The following is a 15,199-nucleotide window of genomic DNA, read 5'->3' on the forward strand; positions in this document are numbered from 1 at the left end:
ATTCTTTGTATCTGTGTTGAGGGGAAAGCTGTGGAGATGATTCCTGTTAATTTTTTAATGATGTTATGGAAAAGATCCGTGATCCCATTCAGTGCATTACCTTAGTGGTGCAGCAACACTTAATACAGCACAATTTTCTTTATCAGACTTACAATGGCTAGAGAGAGGGATTTGCGTAAAGAACATTTATGTTTGATGTAACATTTCAACTAAGAAATCAGCATCCACTCTCTAAAGACAATGTGTAGTGATACTTCTTAGCAGAGTGCATCAGTATTTCTTGAGTCAGGTGAGTTTGCAGAGGAGTCTGAAAAGCTGCAAATTAGTGTCTGAACTCACTAAGAAATTGGGTTATGATTTAAATACCACTTCATATATCAGAAAGATGGATTAATTGCAGCTGAAGCTCCCGTCTCAGTAGACCTCAGCTGAGCAAGTGTCCCCATGAGATACCTTTTTGAATAGCTCACCACGGATTTTGGTTGGACTGAGTTGGCATGAGGACATTTTCATAACACATGCTCTCCCCATTGTCTTGATGTTGGGGCTTGAAACACTGCGTAGCCTAAAGGCGTTGTAACAAATTTTGTAAGAATCTCCACATAACAGGATAACAGTGTTAGCTCTGTGCAAGGCTTCTTTAAACCCACAAATCCTGTAACTAACTGCTTTAAGAACCTGTCAGAACATTTTTAAGATGGGGCAAATTTAAGTACTTCTGCTAGCCGTTTATGTATTTCTGGGAAAATCTTGATTTTTTGGGGGGCTACTCCAACATTAGAAATTAATGAAAAGTCTTCATGCAAGGTCTAAGGAGTTATCTAAAGAGCCTTCAGTTTCCTGTTTATCCTAGCTGGAATTACAGGTGAGATGAAATGTTGCTAAGAAGTTATGTTGCTGGCATCCACCGAGACGTTCAGTTCTGTGGTTTCAGGCTCACTATGTATCTTCTGGTTTACATCATTTTAAGCAGAACTAACTTAATCTGTGTGTGGAAAATAAACTTCGTTTGTTTTCAGAAACAAAAAAAAATCCTAATCATTCTGTTTTGGGATTAGATTTGCTCTGTAATGCATGGTAAAGTCTTAGATTATATCAATCCTTTATGCTGTCTTTATTTTATTTTTTTCCTATTCATTTAAATGATGGTTTTACCAACAGTGTAAGTTTTATATAAGAAAACTATATCCCTAAATATAGCTGTCAGGTCTCCAGAGATGTACATGGCAGAAATAGCCTTTTTTTTGGTCATCATGTGCTGTAGGCTCTTGGTATCATGCAGAAGGTGACCTTCAGACATCTTATCATTGATAGGAGTGTAGGCACAAAATGCTCTTCTGGCAGTTCTATCCTTCATTTTAGTCCTTGAAAAATTAATCTATTAATCAAAGTTTTGCCATAATTCACTCTAGTTTCTTGGTATTAACTAGGCAGTGAAATGGTGCCAGAGGGCAATTTCTTCTTGAAGCAGACAGCTTTATTCTGTCCAATTTTCTTGATAAGACATAAATTTTAGGGAGTACTGACTACTAGCTTGTGCAGAAAATGTGGCTGAAGTTGGAAAGTTGCAGAATTCTGAAGGGTCACACAACTGAAGGCAAGGTTATAACAGTCCTATGTATCATCTGCAAGGCTTTTCAAATACAGCCCAGTCCAGTCTTACGCACTGAAGTAAACTGTACTACAAAGTGTCCCCAACACAATAGACCAGCAATGCCAGAAAAGGGGAGTTCTGAAAAAAAAAGCTTCCTGCAATCTTTGGGTGATGAAAATTTGGAGGTCTGCATACTTCACAGCATACTTTGAAATCATGAAGACTTGGAAAACTGACCTACCAAATGGTAGTTATGATAGAAGGCCTAAAATAGTAAGAATGAAATAGACCTTAATTAGCTCAAGATAGAGTCTTAAAGGTGCCAGTGTTTTAGCAGCTACTCTGAAGTTAAATTTGACAACAGTGAAGTCTCTGGTAAATATTTAATGAAGCCTTTTCAGGAAGATTGATTCTATTCCCACTTTCCTGCACCTCGTTATAATGTTTAAAATGTCAGTAACTTTTCTTGCAAAATTACTAGTGGTAATACAGCAGCATATTGTGTTTAAAATACTGGAAAACACTGGACATAGTAAAGTTTTATAGCACAATAAATGAGCATTCTGCTATTGCCATTTGGGGGTGAGGCAAAGGGTGCACATTTTATTTATATAAGCTGTCTTGGCTGACAAATGGAAAAGAGCCAAAATTAAGTGATTTAGGTGATTCTCCTCTTCTATTCTGCTCTTATGAGACTCCAGCTTGAGTACTGCATGCAGCTCTGGGGTCACCATTATAAGAAGGACATGGACCTCTTGGAGCAAGTCCAGAGGAGCACCACAAAATTGATCAGAGGGCTGGAGCACCTCTCCTATGAAGACAGGCTGAGGGAGGTCAGGGTTGTTCAGCCTAGAGAAGAGAAGGTTCCAGGGAGACTTTATAGCAGCCCTCCAGTACCTGAAAGGGGCCTACACAAAAGCTGGAGAGGGACTTTCTACAAGGCCGTGTAATGATAGGAAAAGCAGTACTGACTTTAAACGAAAGAGTGTAGATTTAGATTAGATGTAAGGAGAGGTTCTTTACGCTAGAAGCAGGTGGCCCAGAGAAGCTGTGGCTGCCCCATCCCAGGAAGTGCAAAGATGATTTCAGAGGAATAGGATGGTAGTACTTTGAAAGGCATGACAGTACCAGAAGTTTTTTCTGAGAGCTCAGGTCTGTATCCTGCCTTTCCTGCTTTAACATTTTTAAACTACTGGAATGGGTCGTGAAGTTACTTTCTACTCAGTTCAGGTTTAAGTATAGTCCTGAACATATCTAGAGTTCTGTGCTAATATCATCTGTCTGACTGCCTTCATGGATCCACCCTGCCAGTGGGTAAATATGAAAGTTGACTTTGCTCTGAAGAATCAAGTGATTTAAGGCAGGCATACAGCAGGGCCATATTTATAGTGCAAATTTAAGGTGATGTTGGACTCCTCTTAAGATAACAGTAGCTATTAAACCTTTTTTTTTTCTGCAGTCTGTCTCTGGAGGATTTTCTATTAACATCACCATTCAAATAAGGAAGACTGAAAACAGTTTATGTGAGAATTTTGGAGGTTATTTCCCTATTGAAGTGTTTAGAATTTGGATATGAAAATCAGCTTTTCTGAAAATCTTAAAATTAGGCATATGGAAGGTGAGACTTCCAGATAGTCTCACATGAGAACATGGGCTGGCAGTGTGCGCTTGCAGCCCAGAAACCCAACCGTATCCTGGGCTGCATCAAAAGAAGTGTGACCAGCAGGTCGAAGGAGGTGATCCTGCCCCTCTACTCTGCTCTCGTGAGACCTCACTTGGAGTACTGTGTGCAGTTCTGGTGTCCTCAACATAAAAAGGACATGGAACTGTGGGAACAAGTCCAGAGAAGGGCCACGAGGATGATCAGGGGACTGGAGCACCTCCTGTATGAAGATAGGCTGAGGAAGTTGGGGCTGTTCAGCCTGGAGAAGAGAAGGCTGCGTGGAGACCTCATAGCAACCTTCCAGTATTTGAAGGGGAGCTATAAGGATGCTGGGGAGGGACTCTTCACTAGGGACTGTAGTGACAGGACAAGGGGTAACGGGTTAAAACTTAAACAGGGGAAGTTTAGATTGGATATAAGAAGGAAATTCTTTACTGTTAGGGTGGTGAGGCACTGAAATGGGTTGCCCAGGGAGGTTGTGAATGCTCCATCCCTGGCAGTGTTCAAGACCAGGTTGGACGAGGCCTTGGGTGATATGATTTAGTGTGAGGTGTCCCTGCCCATGGCAGGGGGTTGGAACTAGATGATCTTAAGGTACTTTCCAACCCTAACTATTCTATGATTCTGTGATTCTATGATAGGACATTGTCAAACATCTATTTTGTAGCTATCCAGTAATGTATTATTTATACAGGCAAAAGCCAGCAGCAGCAATGTTTCTATACACAGTGCTTGGAAATACCCCTTGAAGATAGCATATATTGCTGTGAAAGTGTCTTTACAGATTCTCAGACCTCATGTGCAGTAACATGTTGGCAACTTGAATCTATTCCATAGCCGCTTGTTTCAGACCAGTGTTTTATTCTTCTATTGATCTAATTCTTTTTACTGAATATGATCTCAAGAGGTGACCCGCTCTGATAAGGTATGCTAATTTTACTTGCTAACACTGCGTACTTAGATTAGAATAAAACTAGAAAACTTTTTAGCCCCAAGCTAATCACAAGTTGCAGTAAAACTTTGTGTCCAGCAGTTCAGTGTTCTAGTCCTTAAAGAGAGTAAGCGTCTGATCAGTCTTCCTAAATTTTTTTCTGCTGTGATCATTCATTACAAATTGTTTCTCTTGCCAGCTGCATCTTTTCAATTATTTCTACTGTTACTTGCTACCTTGCCCTTGCCAATATATAGCACTAGTTCGACTGCCTTTCCTTCTTACTAATATATTCTATTTCAGGGAGTTGATACACTTGCTCATTCACCTTTCCGAGGCTCTGCATGAAGCTCATCTTAAACTCATACTGGTCATCCCTCCTGCAGTTGCAGCAGGGTGAGTATTTCTATTAAGATGTCAGATGCCAGGTGAGGAATACTTTCTTGTCTCATATATAATAAATTTAAAGCTTTGTTTATAGCTGTGCAGCTTAAATGAGTAAGAAATTACTTTAGTTTGATCTTCATGCGTGTTGCACTGAATAGTCTTATTAACTACATGCATTAATTCATACCTGAAAACTTTTGATGTCAAGATAACTTGCAGAGGGACCTCCTATTGTGGTGTTAACCCAAAATGTCTGCTTAGAACTTTCAGGAGAAGGAGCAGCAGTAGTGGAGCTTAATGACTTGTTGCCAAGGTGTGAAAAGGGTGTCATAAAGGTAGCATATAAAAGAACTTTCTGAGTCTCTGGGCACAATTTCAGTTATGACAGGTAATAGTTACTCTTTAAGTAGGAAAAACAGAGCTATAGGAAGGAATTTATCTATCTATATATCTCTACATATTTTATATATAATTGTATGTTCAGAAAATGCATTTAGTAAGAAAAGAATGTTTAGAATTGTTACGGTTTCTGTTATTTGTGCAGTGATTTGAATCTGATGGATGTACTGGTTTATATGCTCTTCTGGCTCAACAGCAGTAGGCAGTTCTTACCTTTCAGTGTTTGTAACAGAGAAATATTTACTTCCTAAGATTGTATTTGTCTAAAAAGTAAAACCGATGTGGAAAATTAGTGTGTACTTTCATTAGATGTGGAAGGAATGTGAATCCTCTTTAAACTCCTACATTTTTAGGAAAAGATTGTATTTTGTCTTTAAGTGATGTATTGTAAAAATGAAAAATCACAGTTTTTCTCTAGTTTTTCTGTGGAATGAAAAAAAAAATCACACTCCAATATTTTTCTATTTCAGGGAGATAGTGTCTAGTACTTCAGGGTTTTGTATGATCAGTCAGCAAGTACATCTGTGTAAGAGTGAGCAGATACAACTAACTACAAGAATGGAAGGTGTTTCAGTATTCCAGCACAGTGGTGTGACTTCATTATGGAAATGTTGATGATGCCAGTGCTTTACAGCTTTATTAGCAAGAGTGTCACCAGTATCTATCTGCCATTTAGATAACATATGGTCATATTTGGATGCCCTTCCAGGTCAAAAGATGCATGGTATTCTTGCACTGTAATCATAGCTACCTGTTGTGTTGCCTTATGGAGAAGTGTTTATGGTATACAATAGTGCTACAAAGATATACAAGGAATACATTATGTCTTTCAGAAAATTGTGTTAATAAGGGCTTATCTTATTCCCAAAACTACTAGGTTTTGAATCTCTGTATTCCACTCTCCCCTTTACTTGCTTCTCAAAGCTAGTGAGTGTCCCTGTTACACTGTGGATAGGCCAAATGTTAGTTATGCATACGTCATGGAGGATTGACTTTTACTTCTAGTTTGAAGCTCCAAATCCCTGTCATTTTTTTTTTAAGAGCTTTGGTGGGGGCTGTTGTCATGTGGGACTGCAGAATAATTGAAACATAACCTGTTGTAGAGGATTACATAGACAAAACAGTCTTCACGAGGGGGCAGAGCAGTTGACGTCATCTACCTGGACTTGTGCAAAACGTTCAACACTGTCCTACCCGACATCCTTGTTTCTGAATTGGAGAGATGTCAATTTGATAGATGGACCACTCGGTGGATAAGGAACTGGCTGGATGGCCGCTCACAAAGAGTTGTGGTCAATGGTTCAATGTCCAGCTGGAGTCTAGGAACGAGTGGTGTCCTTCAGGAGTCAGTATTGGGACCGGTCTTGTTCAATGCTGACGGTGAGGAGAAGCAAGACACGCCAACCCAATATGGGTGATAAGCAAGCTTCTACTTTATTTGTGTTGCACATCGCTTATATCCTCGTGGTGTTAATTACGCCTGCTAGTCACAACAGCATTGGTTAGTTCTAAACAGTTTACATTTACATTCTCCTCCCACATCCGGTTTCCGGTTACATGTGAGGCCTACACTTTGCTTTGCTCGCACAAGGCCTCTAAGGATCCATGGCCTTGCTCTTGGAGCCATTCTGCAGCAATTCCCCCTTTTTTCTTTTGTGCGAGTAAAACATTGTTGGTCATTCTGTTCACTTGTTTCATTAAACAACCGTAAGTCTAACAACTATAATGATTAAAATAACAATGATACATAAGCGCAATCCTTCAAATAGCAGTGTTTTAAGCCAACCTGTAATGCCCCATGAGGACAACCATTTAGTTATCCCTAGGTCATTGCTCACTTGCAATTGCTGGGTAAGCTGGGTCAGGGTTTTCAGCTGTGCGTGTATCGAATTAGAATGATCAGAAAGATTCATACAACACATTCCATCAAATTCTTCACATCCATGTCCCTGTGCCAACAACAAAAAGTCTATAGTGGCTCTGTTCTGTAGTGTTGCATGTCTCACAGAGTCAACATCAAACAACAAATCAGAAATTGCCTTCGATGTAGCATTTGTTTGTTTAGCAAGCCAGCAGCCTAGCTTGTTTAACTGAGCCAAGGCTCCGGCCGAAGCACTTACAGTGATTTGGCATATTATGATTGGATGCATGTCTTGAAGACCCTTAGTGACTAGTATATAATTGGTTAAACACAGGTGTGAGAACTCAATCTTGAAAGCTTGCCAACAGTCCACAGTTCTCATTAACTTGGTGAATTCCAGCCTCTTATCTTGCTTGCTTAAGCTTCTTCAGGCCTCTCATGGCCTTGCTGTATCTTTCAGGATTATTCAGAGTTTATGTACCAATTATCCATTCTCCCATGAAAACACTGTCTCCACATCTCCCCCCTTTTGTTTTATATCCAGTAACAAGTCGCTACTACAGCAAGGCACACACAAATTTACATTAGCAGAGTAACTATTACAGGGTACAGCAGCATGTTGAAGATGCTGGTGGTAGCGAGGGACTAGCCAAAGAAATTTCTTACCAGTGGAATTCTCCCACCCTCTTAATTTGTTCCATCACCTGCTTTATAACACTACCATTGTATTAAAATCTTTCTAGCTTTTGCCTTAGCATTTTCTAGCAGCTACTGCAAATATCCATACTCTAACATCTCTTTTACAAGTGACAAATCTATACAATACAAGGTGCAGTTTCTTATTAGCAACTAGCTAGTAAATACAGGTGGGTTTATACACAAAATTACAGCCTCTAATAATAGCTACTTTACAAGCACACATATTCAGGATGTTACTTTTCAGTTGCCCCCAAGTGATGTTTTGCAATCATTCGTTTTTCTCTTCCTCTATCTCATTCTGCTTGGGGTATTCACGGTCAGCTCCTGTAGCTGAGGCATCAGGTTTTTCCATTTGTCTGTCCAGCTCATGGCAAGGCTTGACAAACTTTGCAGGCAGTCGCCATGGACCTGTAGGCAGGAGGACACAAATATGCCCCCTCCCCCAGGTTATCAGTTCTTGAGAAGTAGACAGGTTAAACAGGTTAAATGCAGCATCATTACTCTCTCTCTCCCCCCCCCTTCCTTTTTTTTTTTTTTTTTGTCCCTGCAAAAGCCTGCCTGCTCAGCAGCAGCTACAGCCGCCAGCCTGCTTCAGCAGCAACTATACCTGCCGGCAGCCGCACTTTTACATTAACCCTTTCATGCCCGAAATGTTAAACAGCTACCCGTTGAAACTTTTACATGAACCAAACAATACACAAAACACCGATTGTCCTCAACACACACACACACGTGTGGGATCCCACAAGCACACTCCACACAAGTACAGTATTTGAAACACAAAAAGACAATTATTACTCCCACTACACAGTCCCACGTACAGAACGTGGCATAAGGACCCTGTGGAGACTAATAGAAAAACAGCTCCAAGAAGCATCTTTGCAGTGCGAGGTGGCAGGCTCATCCTTAGCAGGCGTCCCCGCAGAGGCTCTGCCTCCCCCACATCGCATGAGGCTTGGGCTTTTATACTGACCAAAATGCACACTCATTCCAACACAGGTGGCCAGCAATATCTATAAAGGTCTCCAAAGGTCGATAGAAATCTGGACATACTTATATTTACCAACATATACAGCTTGAGTATAAGAGGATTTTAACCCATACGTGGTCACTGCTTGTCAGGCCTCCTTAACTATTTTGAGATCAAAAGCTTCCCACTCTTTAGCCCCCTGCTGTGTAGTAAACACAGGATATGCAGAGAGGCCCATTGCAGAAAATTCACCAGTAATAATCTCATCTTTGATTAACCCATGCCAACAGTGTGCAGGATTTGTGCCCCCCGATACCTCTCCCACCCCCTCCCCCTGTTTGCCTTCTTTAAGGAAGGGGTTTTACGGAGGATAAGGTGGAGGCGCCGATGGAGATGTCTCAATCCCAGTCTTGAGGGCTTCAAGCTTTTTCATCAGTTGTTGCAGCTGAGCATCTCCAGGGCCAGTGAGTAGTTGCTGATGAGCTGAGCAGACCGACCCGGGAGACGAAGAGTCAGAGTCTGGAAGCAGAGGATATAAATCTGGCTCGGATTCAGGGGACTTGGAGTCTGATCCTGGGTCGAACTCAGGGTCTCCATTGTTTGCAGCTATGTCTTTCTTGTCAGGTGTCTCATTTGGTATGTGGCCATCTGTGGACCTGGCTCTTGCTTTTATCGGCTCCCCAATCAATCCAGTGCCGAGGCAGCACCCTCTTCCTTTCACCTTCCCCGACATTCATCGCACCTATCCCTTCTATTAGACTTTCTCTGTCCTTTTCAAAATCCCTACGTTTGGAATCCCTCTGCTTTTCGGAACTCAACTGCGGTGGCGGGGGAGCAGAGAGTTGCACCTCCTCCGCTGCACCTTCTGATGAAGAAGGAGGGGGGGAAAAACCCCATGCTCCAAGCACAGGGAGCGCCCCAAGAGTTGGGGGAAACGAGTTGTAATCTTCCCCCGGCTTCAACCAACTGGGGACGTCTGTTCCTAGTTTCTCCGTTGCTACAGCGGCAATTTTCTTCTCCGCCTTGTATCTTTTTATACAATTTATTACTTCTCTCCATGGCTTACCGAGTTTCTTTGCCATTTTATCATCATTAAGCATTGAGTCAAATAGTTAATCACCAAACTTTCGCCACTCACTCTCCTCAAAAACTGTATTAGGATCTACAACGAATCCCTTAGCCTTCCCTACAGCCACTAGACCCGCTAGCTGCTTTAGAGTCTCAGGCTTAATTCCCCGCTTTTCTAAAAAGCGCTGTAATAAATCAAGGGCTACCTCTCAGTCCATTTTCTTCAGCTGGCCTGTTCCTTGTTCCGGATTGTCCTCTTCTGGATCGTCCTGTAACCTTGGTCTCTGGATCGTCCGTTACCGGATCATCCCCCCGATGCAGCTGTATCTGGCTCGCCCCAGCGGCGGACTCCTTTTGGTCAGTCCAAGCACCCGGGTCAGACACACCACTGCAGTAGCACTGCCCGTGCTCCCCGGCCGCTGCCACCAGTGCCACTCACACTCGCCATTCCCGGCTTTTAGTCCCAATTATCGGGGTCCCTGTTTGGGTGCCATTTGCCAACAGTGAGGAGAAGCAAGACGTGCCAACCCAATATGGGTGATAAGCAAGCTTCTATTTTATTCGTGTCGCACATCGTTTATATCCTCGTGGTGTTAATTACGCCTACTAGTCACAACAGCGTTGGTTAGTTCTAAACGGTTTACATTTACATTCTCCTCCCACATCCGGTTTCCGGTTACATGTGAGGCCTACACTTTGCTTTCCTCACACAAGGCCTCTAAGGATCCATGGCCTTGCTCTTGGAGCCATTCTGCAACAGTTCAACATCTTTGTCGGTGACATGGACAGTGGGATTGAGTGCGCCCTCAGCAGGTTTGCCGATGACACCAAGCTGCGCGGTTTGGTTGATACGCTGGAGGGAAGGATTGCCATCCAGAGGGACCTTGACACGCTTGTGAGGTGGGCTGATACCGACCTCATGAAGTTTAACCATGCCAAGTGCAAGGTCCTACACCTGGGTCAGAGCAATCCCAGGCACAGCTGCAGGTTGGGCAGAGAAGAGATTCAGAGCAGCCCTGCACAGAAGGACTTGGGGGTGTTGGTTGATGAGAACATGGACATGAGCCGACTTCTGTGTGCGCTTGCAGCCCAGAAAGCCAACCATATCCTGGGCTGCATCAAAAGGAGAATGACTAGCAGGTCGAAGGAGGTGATCCTGCCCCTCTACTCTGCTCTTGTGAGACCTCACCTGGAGTATTGTGTGCAGTTCTGGTGTCCTCAACATAAAAAGGACATGGAACTGTTGGAACAAGTGCAGAGGAGGGCCACAAGGATGATCAGGGGACTGGAGCACCTCCTGTACAGAGATAAGCTGAGAAAGTTGGGGCTGTTCAGCCTGGAAAGAGAAGGCTGTTTGGAGACCTCATAGCAGCCTTCCAGTATCTGAAGGGGAGCTATAAGGATGCTGCGGAGGGACTCTTCACTGGGGACTGTAAAACTTAAATGAGAAGTTTAGATTGGCTATAAGGAAGAATTTCTTTCCTGTTAGGGTGGTGAGGCACTGGAACGGGTTGCCCAGGGAGGTTGTGAATGCTCCATCCCTGGAGGTGTTCAAGGCCAAGTTGGCTGAAGCCTTGGGTGACCTGGTTTAGTGTGAGATGTCCCTGCCCCTGGCAGAGGGGTTGGAACTAGATGATCTTTAAGGTCCTTTCCATTCCTATTCTATGATTCTATGATTTTATTTTTCAGATGAGAGTAGATAGCTGAACAAAGATACGACAGTGTCTTATTTTTCTCACCTTGGACTGTATAACAGTGTGGACAGGCTCAAAGCTGCTACAGTTTATGACAGTTTAACAACACAGTTTCAGGATGGTGGTGTGCAACCTCGTAAATTTCTTGTAGGCTGTCACAATCTTTCGGTGTACATTCATTTTCATGTTACTAAAAAGGCTGAAAAAATGGAGTGCCTGAGTAATCTTGTAAAAGTGTAGCCACAGAAAAGACATTTCTCTGCAACGATCTCAAGTTTTTGTCAAGTTTTATAGGGAAGACAAAGCATTTCCGCTTACAGATATATGTGCAGAGCTTAAATGCTGCCTGTTAAAAAGGTACAGGGACCATGTAGCAGGTGACTGAAAAGCTGAAATGATTTTTAGTGTCTGTAACTATGAGTTAGCACTGTAACTGTGATGTCACCTCTTCTTTAGGTTAGTAATGTAACCCTGTCCAAACCAATTCTGAATACAGGTTGTGTACTTTTCACCATCTTAAAGAGTGTAAGCTCAGAACAACATCTACCTGTAATGTGATTCTTCAGTAGCTGCGTAAATCTGATTGAAGTTTGTTTTCTGTAAAACTCTGTACTTCAGGATGGTTTTTGTTGCTTTATATTTTTCTCTGTGGCACAGTATAACTGTTTTATGTCCTTAAAATGAAATAGCTAGTTTAATGCAATAATTTCTTTGCTTCCATAAGTGGCTGGCCACCACCTGATAGGCAGAGCAATGTGTTGAAGAGTATAGCAAAAGCAAACAAAATAAATTCCATGTAAATTGGTAGACAGTCCTGTAAAATACCTGTGTAGAGCCTTTTTCTGTAGGGACTGAAGGTATCTGACAGCCAAGCTGCATTTTGAGGAGATTCCTTCTTATCACTCCAACCCCTTTGTTTCTACCTCAGTTCTGGTGGGTTTTGCATCATGTTTTGTGAGACACTTTATTCGTAGAGCAGTACTAGTTTCTACTGCATTATGGCATTAAGAGTGTAGATCCAAGTCTTGGGATAACAGTAGACTTTCGCTGTTGTTTCTTTTTCTGAAGGCAGGGTATGTCTTGTTCCTTTTTCCTCCCTATGTTCTATATTTTCCATGTTCTTTCCATTTCAGAAGGCACACCCTATAATTCTGAGACAGCTTGGTGCTCTGCTACACTCCAAATCTTAAAATGTACAAAACGGAATGCAATGTGTAAATGGGGTCAAGAATTTATTCTTATTTGTGGCTGTTTAGTCTTAAGAAGCCAGCTTTCTCCGTCAAGAGAAGGTTGAGAGTCATTCAGATTTGCTTCAGAATATAAATGCTTAGGAGCTGCTTCTGATGCATGGATGGCTTTGCTGGTAGAACTTCCTACTTACAGGGAAGGTCCCACGAACTAAACCATGCTATTGGCTATTGCCTTCTGAAATGCTAATGTGGCCCCTAGTAAGCCGAAGTGTTACATGCTTTGTTGTATTAATTCATTGCACCACAGAGTAGTAACTGCAATACTTCTTTAAAAACAAAGACAAGGAAACTAAGCCCTTAAAAATCTATTATTGTCTAATGGAATAACCTTTGCAACATTAACCAGACATTAATACTCTCATTTCTTGCAGATTTCTCTGGAAAGTTGTGGGTTGGTATGCCTTTGCTGGTATGGTGATAACGGATACTTTGAGATTCTTGTGCTTTGGTTAAGTCAAAATAATGAGAAATTACTATGCCTTCTCTCCTGTCTGTCATTTATTTCAGTCTTTCATGCCCTTTTATGATCTACATTTCATCCCAATTGATAATTCCTTTTTAAAACAATTTTCTGTTGCTATTAATTGTAGTCTATTACAGATAAAGCAAAGGAGAACAGTTTAAAACATTTTTCTAAAATGCTTTATCACTTCACACAGATGCTTTTTAAAATGCTAATGTATGCTCCGGCAGAATTTAAGTAATTACTGTAAACAGTGTTCACATTAAAGTGCATTTACTCCTTTTACTTGTAGGGAGAAAGTGGAGGATAGTACAAACCTTAAGATTCCTTTTCATCATGGTGCCTATTGACGTTACTAGATTCAGTCTCATAGCCAGAAGGACCTGCCTCTGTTGTGTTTATGTACAGTCACATGGGGCTTTACAAACTAATTTTTCTAAATCCCAAATTAGGAGTTAAAGTCACTATAAGCTCTCTGGATTCATAAACATATTTTGCCTTGAACAGAATTTGTTTGTTAAGGCAGCTGTATTTTTCAGGACTGTTTTGCAGTTGAACACCACACTGATGTTTGGACCTGTGTTGTCGTTGCCCCTCCTGCTGCTGTCCTTTATATTGACAGGACAGTGGATTCATAATTCGAAAACCTTTCTGAACTGGGATATAGAGATGCCCTGTTACAGCTGGGAAGAGCTGGCTAGCTAAAGTGCAATTTTTAATCTGAAATGTGTTATATGCCTCTCCCTAAATGGCCTTATTTCTAGAGTAGTAGTGAAGTATTCCTGTTTTCTAGCGGTGGGAAATAACACCTATAGTTTATATGGAAGAATCCCAATGTCTCATTCCTGTAAACCAATTATTTTGTTTCTTTATGCATTCCTAAAGTTTCTGGGATTTATTCATAAACCTTTATTGCCTAGGAGAATTCATTAGTCATATTTTTTTCAATTAATTCTATTATATATGCCACCTGTCTATCTTGCATTTATGTCTTCCTATTGCATTAAGTAGAAAAAACATTTTCACTTCCTGAGTAAGTAGGTAGCTGAAAGTACATTTATAAGCTACAGAAACATCCTAAAATGTTCATAATATCCATGCATGCTTTAGAGCTTAGAAGTACATTGGATTTAATGGCATCAATAAGCAAAATCCTGACATTTTTTGCCTTACTTGACTTTTTAGATAGTAAGAATATTCTTGATTTATAGGATAACAAGACTCAACTGAAAAGTGCTTCCCATTGTGCATTACATGTCTCATGTCTTGAAACTCACTTTAGGTTTCAACACTTAGACATGGTTGAAAGTGTGCTTTAATGAGTCTTATATTCTTTATTTATTGGAATCACTGTACACTTTTAATCAAAAATACAGCAAAAGGCATGGAAATAAGTACCATCAAGAATCAAATAATATTTTACAGTTCAGCAGCTGGTAGAAGACTGATAAAGGAGACATGAGCTGTATGTGTAGTACCCTAACCAGCTGGGATACTAGGAGCTGAAGCATTGCTCCTTTTGTGTTCTACCCTGATTAAAACTTAGAGCATAGTTAAATATAAACAGTTTATTTAGGAATTTGTAATTTAGACTCCTTTGATATGCATTAAGATCAAAGCAATCTAGCAGCAAATGCTGTCTGAAAGGAGATGCTTTTAAGAGCTAAAAATATTGGTTTGCTTAGTAAAAAAAAGACTGAAAATACAGCATTGTATATGAGATCAGGTGCAAGATTGCGATGGTTAGTATTTCCAACTACCTGGTGTCCAGGGATTGCGTGATTTCTCTGCAAACATAAGTGATCTGCAAGACAGAGGAGCAACAGGAGCCAAAGCTATGATCTAGAAAGTGTGTGTATTCTACTGTGATTGTATTTTGGGATGGGAGACTTGTGATTGCATATGTTTGAAGAGAGGTGCTAGAATTGCTGGGTTATGCAAATGCTTGCTAGAGCAGATGGTTCCTTCAGGTTTCCTGAAGACTTCCACCCTGTCTTTCAACAGATTGTCTAATAATGTTAGAGCATTGCTGCTTTTAACATGCATGGATATGGATGTATGTATAAACTACATAAGTACTATTTCTAAAATGGCAGTGCATAGCTGGGCATATTCTGCCCATTGGCAATGGTGGGTAGCTCCATTTGTGCTGACTAATCCTGGGCTTGACTAAATTCCTAGCTTAATATGTGCTCTTCAGTGATTACTGCAGAAATTATG

At 41.2% G+C, this 15,199-nt stretch overlaps 1 protein-coding gene across 2 annotated transcripts in view; it reads left to right on the top strand.

Moving 5' to 3' along the window:
* Nucleotides 1-15,199, top strand: part of CHID1 (chitinase domain containing 1) — a 126,189-nt gene that overhangs the window by 14,733 nt on the left and 96,257 nt on the right. Inside the window, exon 8 of one of the 2 annotated variants that reach the window (XM_057412719.1) lies at nucleotides 4,492-4,584. The exons of the other annotated variant lie outside the window; for it this stretch is intronic. Within the exon in view, the coding sequence (XP_057268702.1) occupies nucleotides 4,492-4,584 (93 nt within the window). The remainder of the gene's footprint in view (nucleotides 1-4,491; nucleotides 4,585-15,199) is intronic. 2 annotated transcript variants of the gene reach the window in all.

This window comes from Pezoporus wallicus, unplaced genomic scaffold (assembly GCF_028554395.1).
Source record: "Pezoporus wallicus isolate ANWC-B61680 ecotype Strahan unplaced genomic scaffold, APGP_CSIRO_Pwel_v1 scaffold_6885, whole genome shotgun sequence".
NCBI lineage: Eukaryota > Metazoa > Chordata > Aves > Psittaciformes > Psittacidae > Pezoporus > Pezoporus wallicus.